At 37.7% G+C, this 7651-nt stretch overlaps 1 protein-coding gene across 2 annotated transcripts; it reads right to left on the minus strand.

The window, feature by feature from the left end:
* Positions 1 to 239: 239 nt before the first annotated feature.
* LOC107803745 (auxin response factor 3) lies at positions 240 to 6928 on the minus strand. Of its 2 annotated transcripts, none has more exons than XM_075234939.1 (12): positions 6542 to 6928; positions 6076 to 6402; positions 5852 to 5908; positions 5276 to 5455; positions 5084 to 5168; positions 4911 to 5001; positions 4673 to 4837; positions 3818 to 3937; positions 3628 to 3703; positions 2355 to 2517; positions 1013 to 2187; positions 240 to 593 (listed from the first exon to the last, which is right to left on the minus strand). In XM_075234939.1, exons 2-11 carry the CDS (start codon positions 6391 to 6393, stop codon positions 1223 to 1225), a joined length of 2220 nt encoding a protein of 739 aa, XP_075091040.1. In that variant the 5' UTR covers positions 6394 to 6402; positions 6542 to 6928; the 3' UTR covers positions 240 to 593; positions 1013 to 1222. The 2 variants fall into 2 exon arrangements, with proteins under 2 accessions (XP_075091040.1, XP_075091039.1); XM_075234938.1 differs by having other exon boundaries at positions 5276 to 5458.
* Positions 6929 to 7651: the final 723 nt, after the last annotated feature.

A 7651-nucleotide genomic window follows, 5' to 3' on the forward strand; every position in this document is an offset into this window, starting at 1 on the left:
TGGAAAAAATCGTGTGAGAATATCATTATGACACACAAGCAAGAAAGGCAATGCACAAACCACCATAATGCACATGTTGGAGGGCAGAGTTGAAACGACTTAAGGAATTCCAGAAACTGAAATTGATCGAGCATGTTGCAAGAACATTTACTCAACAAAATCTTAGTTAAAGCTTTTCTTAAGCATAACAGAAATAATCTGCGATTATTTGTTCCCAAAAATAGATACAGCACAAGAGGTAATCCAAAGCTAATAATAACGGAAATTCTGGAATACAAGATTATCAAATAACAAACAGGAAACCATAATCAGCCTGTTAAATTACAGGACTATGCGCAATTCCTTAAAGATTACAATGTGCTCTGAAACAAGAACTGCTACGACAAGCTTTCGTCTTTCATAGGAATGTGAGTTAGTTCGTAGCGAAACTAAGTAGGTGAATTTATAAATACAATTTATCTCAAACCTAAAAGATATAGATCACTAGGTAATTTCAAGCATAGCACAAGTATCGTACAGACATCATGATGAAGCAACACACCTTCCGATTGTTACATTGTACATCAACATTACAGGAACATTTATGCAAATTCCTGCAAAGTGAGAGGACGTTAGGTCAACACAAAAAATTGAGACGCATGACCCAACAATCAGGTAAAAGAAGACAATCATCCTATGTTATGAAAAGCCAAATTAGGAACCAAAACCAAATGAGTGCTAAAGAGTGCTGGAAAAAAAAACAAGGACACAGCTCTAGCACAGACACAAACTGGGTCATGGTACATTGCACCATGTTTTGAGAAAGTATCCAAACAGAATCTTATTAAGAAGATAGTTGATAATCCTGTGGAACTTCTCCTAGAGGAACCTTGATTATTCAATATTTGAATTTAGACCAGCAATGCATAGCTCCCACATTGGATTAAAGTTTATTCTTTATTGAAACTTTATCGAAATAATGCATGGTAACCTATGAGAGCAGAATAGTAAAATTTGTAGTGCAGGCACTTACAAGCACATACTTCCCTCGACAATACTAATCTTCACTGTGTTCCTTGCAACAAAAACTCTCAATACTCATCTCTGGATAAGCATTTCTACTGGCAACTGCATGCTTGCGTTCGTTGGCAAAACTAATCAGCCAACTAAAATCTAAGAATCAATAATACTGCTCACACATCCTTCAGTTTACATATGCTCATGACGTCACAACAAATACTTGCTACAGAGCAATATCAAGAAGCACATCTCTTGCGGCATAGAGGTCATTTACTTTAGTAAAGTTTGTTCCCACAACATTAGTCACCAATGGTGGCCCTGGCTGCAACTTTCCATCACTGGAAGGCAGAAATGTTTTTTCTAGACCATGTGAATATACAGCTTCAGCAGGATTCTCCGCTCTAGTTGCATTTATTTTACTCTCAGTCAAGGGGAATCCAAAGATCCTGCAACTGGTTTTACACATGGAAACTAAGTTTTGAGACGACTGAGTCCCAAGAGAAAGATATGACATTCCTGTTTGCTTTTGCTCCTTTAAGAAACTAAAAGAACTGATTCCTTGAGTGTCTCCCTTCCTACTGATGTCCTCAGCATGTGAGCCAGATGCAAGATGCCTACTACAGCTCTCAGACATATCAAAAGCCTGGGTAGCAGTCTCAAGCTTCCCATGTTTATGATTGAACATAGCCTGGAACTTTGACGCTGGAGACCTGGGATGCTGAAAGCTGAGCACAGAAGGTGGTGATGATGCCGGGACAAGAGTACTTGGATTGCAATGACTGCGATTACCCTGATTTGGAGCAGACCACCTGCTCACGTGGTTTGGAACCTGAATACCGACGATAATACCAGTTCTACTTTTTTCCTGCATTAGGCTACCAGCATGACCTCTCCCATAAGGAGGGGTTGAAAAAGTTTCTTGACCTTGCAAGACCTTATTGAATCGAGAAGAATCACTAAAGCCAATGCTTTCAGGGGACTTGTCAGTGTCACCAAGCAGGGTTCTGATGCTGTTTCCCAATCTAGATGCCCCAGAACTAGGAAAACCAGGAAAGCATCTTATCCCCGCTGTACGAGGACTGTGAGCATCAAAACCGCCATAAGGAGAATTAATCCCCAAAATTTCTTGACCTTGCAAGACCTTCTGGAACCTAGAAGATTCCCCAAAGTCTGATACTGCAATCCCATCTGTAAGACGTGAAGGTAAAGACTACTTACTACCGATGGAGAAGCATCATGCTACTAGATAAAAGCGGGAATGAGATGTGCGTGTGTGACTCAATATACATATATGTTGTGTTTGCACGTGGGTGAGAGGGAAGGGGTGTGAAGGGAAACCTCTAGGAAAGCGAAACCTCTAGGAATTGGAAAATCGGCCTTCGTAATTGGAAAGCCAACCCTGGTCCTCTTCGCAGAAGGCATCACCAAGCTGCTGGATACAGGAGCCGAACCAGATGGCTCAATTTCCCACGGTGAAACCCTATTATGCCGAGAAACATCAAGATCATCCCACCTGACCTGAGATAGCCATTGTAACACATTTAGTCAGCAGCAAAACAATACTCCCAGGGACATGAGAAAGAGAACTGTGCACATGTCCACTAATTCAACAATTTGTTTGGTCAAAAACAGATGGAGGTATCATTAGCTAACTTAAGAAGGAAAAAGAAAGCTAGAACAGACACATTAGATTCCCAGGGGAGAAATATACACACATATGAGGGACCTCCATAAATTGAAGACCGAACTTACAAAAACTATTGCGGTTTACTGTTTGCCCGAATATGTAATAATTTTTTTTGGTAGTCTTAATAAGGTTTCGTGATTTATTCATAATCATTCCACCAAACACTTCAAATGGTAAGGAAATTATTAAGTTGCAGAAATTGCTAACACTAGTGAATATATTTACTTACAAATTGCTAACTCTAGTCTCCAGACAATCACAACAAATTCCAGAGTCATAAACATATCTTCCCCTTCATTTATTATTTTCATTAATTTTGATAAATCTGAGTATTCATTGATCATATACCAAGATGGTGTCAAGCATTCATTTAATCTTTAGGTATAAAGAGAAAAATTACTGTGCAAACACGATAAATGACTAGGGTTAGTAATTCACATACTGTTTGCATACTTTTAACACTGCCGTGCTGCGTTATTAATGATGTAATCTCGATTCACCTCAAAAACACACACGCACACACACAAAAAAAAGAACTAGAGTCAAACAGCAAAAAAAAACAAGTTAAGCATGTCATCAAAGGAAAGAATGGACTGCACATGTTGCCTCTTGGGATATTATTGTTCCTATACAACTCAATGTTCCTGACCCAGGGAGCCTAGAATACAAAAAAATATATGCTGAATATTCTTATTTCCATTTAAAGCTTTATAGATATGTGATTAAGCAGAAACATGTAACACATGCAAGGGTGCCTATTTAGTTAAAACCAAGGAACAGTGTGCAAAATGCAGTATCGGCCCCCATCCCTAGGACCATTAAACCTGAGTGGGAAAAAAATTTCCTCCTATATTTTCGATTAATAAACCATATGTTAAGTGGAGTATATAGGTTAAGCTTTATGCCATCAGAACACAAGAAGTGCAGGACATGTAGCATACCAATAGGCACCTCCATTTAGAACCAGGCCAGCGAACTGGATCTACATCGCTGACTCCTACAACAAGTCCAGTGAACCTGATACATGCTCATCAGATATTGAAATAACAAGTTTTGACCAATGAAAGTGTAAACAACCTCCTTTTGATCCAAGTCAAAAGCGCAAAAAGAAGAATAAAAGTATAGACTAACCTTTGTTCAGCTGCATCTTCTGTTTCGACACGCATCTTAAATCTCATTCCAGCTGAAAAGGGATGTGCAAGAGTCTTTGAGAATTTGTGGTAAGGTATAATGAAGCCTGATGAGCTAGCCCTGAAATATACAGATTCACAGGTACTAAGGAAAAATGGCAGAGACGGACAAGTAGATTCTAGGATAGAAAATTAATATTTATTAAGTGTAAACCCAAAGTCTACCCTGTTAGAAACGTACTTTATTCGGAAATCTAACCAATTTACTATTTAAGCGGAATGCTACATTGGTTTCATAGGACTTAAAATTAAGTTAATAACTAGCTCGAACTATTTTTATAAGTATAAACAGCTCAATCTTTAATGTTGTGTTAACAGAAATCTTTTGTACATTGGCCAGCTAAGCCACTGCTTTGCATTTTAGAGACAACTTCCATTATTACCGAAGTTGTAAACGAGCAGAATCAAGTGCACTCAAATAGCAGTAGATGAGCTCCCACAGCTAAGACAGCACTTTCATCATATAAAAATATCATGTCCGTATTGTTACACTTTACTATTCCACTCAAATCATTTGTCTCCAGACGAAAACCTGGATTTGCATTGCTTACAAACTGCACTCTAGCTTACTAAATAAAGAAAATTTACATGGTATGAAAGAGAAAGTAAAACGGAAGATAATGGAAAATATTGCATTTGAAAATCAAGGTTTTAATTTTCAGTAAATACGTATACACAAGCAGCTGAAAGGAACAGGATATGAAGTCATCACATGCATACCTAAAATTAATAAAACTTCTGAAATAAGATAGTGTTGGAATAACATTGCTAGGATTTTCTTTCAGATATTGAATACCTCGGGTTATAACAGATGCTGAAGGCATTTGTGCTAGATATGGCATTAACCACATCTACAATACCACTGACATTCAACAGTTGGCTATAGGCAGCTAGATAATTTGAACATGTTTTAGCTTGGGCAGCTCGTCTCACTCCTAGCCTAAGTTCTCCATCAGCAGTCCTGCAAAAATGATGGGAACATGAGAAAGAAAACAACATAATGCAGAATACCTTCCAGATTTAGCAGTTCGCACCTTAAGAAAAGCACAGCGTCACCAGAAACAAGCTTCTTCTTGTTTACAAACGCACTCCATCCTGTAGTGAGCAGATGCCTTCGTGGCTGACCTGCAATTTGAAGAAGTTCAATAAAGCCACCCAGAGCATTTTTTCAATCAATAAGAATCCAAAGAATAGCAGTCTGTTGTACCGCGATAGATATGCCGAAATTTCCACTCGATACCATGTAGATCTTTGGCTACCAGCTCCTGTGAGGGCCTCTGTTGTCTGTAATCCTGTAGTAATAACAATGTGCTCATGTAAGTCAGATAAACTCACACAAATACATCAAAACACTCTCATCTACTGTTTACAAATGAAGTTAGTTTAAAGAAAGCTTTACCAATGGAGGAAAGCAATCTTCTGCAGCCCGGCGAGGGACAGAAAAACCGCCATGAGTGCTGGTATCCGAAGCAGTGAGAGTCTTGCAGAACATGTGTGGTGTTGTTGATTTTCCAGCACCTTCTATTTCCTCCTCTTCAGTATCTGCATCAATGTCTCCATCCCTCCATTTCTGCTCAATCTGCTAATGAAATGAAAATGCTACAATGAACTCGATTGAAAAAAAAAAAAAAAAACTAGAGTTTCAGATTATTGTATTCATGTTTAATACTATCATATACAAGCATCTTCAATAAACCCTTACTTTATGAAGAAGAACTCTACCTAACTCTCAAGAAGATTGAAACATCCAAGTTAATGATAATATCAACTTCTGAAAAACCACATATTTACCACCTCATTCTCTTCTTTTTCTGGTTGAATAAAGCTCCAATTTTGGCTATCAAACAACAATGTTAAAAAACAGAGTAAAATAACCCAGACAATGCCTATATTAACCAAGCTTTACCGAAAGGAACTAAATTCAAGCAGCTAGTATAACACATTCAAATCAGAAAACAATTGAAGAGCATTATACCTGATTGTCTGGAACCAGTGAGACTTGTGCATAGACCTCATCACTCGCCGCATCAGCCTGTAATTAATTGAGCACACAAATGGGAATCAAATGCCAGATAACTAACAAATATTCAAAACTTTATACAATTAACAGTATGAAGAGTAAATATACAAGCAAATATATAACAATACATTAAAAAATTTCAACAAAATTGACAGTAAGCATAGGGAAAGTAAACTAACTCGTAGCTTCACGTCTACGACGCGACAAAAAACGTGAGGAGGGAGGTTATAGGCTATGGGCGGGTACTCAGAGAGATGTTCCAAGTGACCTTGAGGTAGGTACACAACAGCACTTCCTTTCTTTGGCAGAGAAATCAACGGTCCAGCACACGCATGCCACAGCTGCATACACACCGATGCCACTGCCGGCAGAGATGACGACGTCAAATCCGAACTTCCAGACGCGGTCGACGATGACGCTGGTGACACCGGCACCGTCGTTTCTTCTCCGACGTCATCGTTGTCCACAGTATTTAGATCAATAAGTCCACACATCATCTTCAAACCCTAAGATTAAACACACAGAAATTCGTGAAATTCCACACAACTACCAAACATATATATCACATAAACATATGTGTATGTGTATGTGTGTGTGTGTTAATAAATGAATATATAAACAGAGTAATTAACACAGAGAGAGTACCTTTTGCTAGTTCAACTGCGCACTCACCGCATTGCATAAAGAAGATGACTCTGTCTTTCTCTTTCTATCTCTTTATTTACTTTCTCTCTCTAAAAAGTAAAATGCTTTTTTCTACATATCAAATCACACTTTATGTGAGTGTCCTTACACAGCTTACAGTATATCGAAGTGTATATCTCCTAGATACAAATAAACAACATAACATAAATATATATAGATACAGAAAAAGTTGTACGTATAGATGAACCTGCAAATTGCAGCAGCTGTGAGAGCAGCGCTGCAACTGCTGGGTAGAGGGGGCAATAACCAGGTGAGGGGGTTGGGTGGGGGAATGGACGAACAGTAGAAGTCTATAATTAGATATGTCCATATGTATGTATATCCTCTAGATACAGTATGATTTGTAGGTATATATTTATATTGTATGTATATAATAATAATCATAGAGATAGTGACTGGTCACTCTGAGGGGGGTGTGGGGTAAAGGGAATAGTACAAAATGACGGGTGGAATGTATGAAAGACTCCCTGTATTTTCGGGGGATGTCTATTCTGTCCCCTTCTTAATCTACAAATCTCTACCATGTCCCTTTGCATTATTAAATTTTTAGTTACAAATTTGACTCTACGTCTCCAGACACAAATATTTAATCTTTTCTTTTTTGGTTTTAACAAAAGAAGCAATAATTTTGGTGCTTTTATATTTTGAAAGAGTAAGAGCAATAAATTAAGTCAATTGGATATTTTATTGTGACTCAAGACAAATAGAATGAGTTACTTATGTAAGATTTAGAAACTTCCCAAGCAGAATGTTCCTTGTTCGATGTGCATCTCGTATTAAACTATAAGTATGTTTTGCAACAGGGTTAAAATGCATGACAACGAAGGTTTTAGTGATTAACGTGTCAAAACAGAGGTTTTAGTTTAATACGAGATGCAAATTTAAGATTTTAAACCAGCACATGTAAGGTATTATGCAACCACTACTATTTTTTGTAACAATGAGTTCAATTTTCTCTGTGTCTACATCCATCCCTAAATTATAGACCTGTAAAAATACTGGCTTGATAAAAAAAATAGTGAGAAAAGTTATAGTACTTATTTAAATATT

The sequence above is a fragment of the Nicotiana tabacum genome, chromosome 17 (assembly GCF_000715075.1).
Source record: "Nicotiana tabacum cultivar K326 chromosome 17, ASM71507v2, whole genome shotgun sequence".
Classification (NCBI taxonomy): Eukaryota; Viridiplantae; Streptophyta; class Magnoliopsida; order Solanales; family Solanaceae; genus Nicotiana; species Nicotiana tabacum.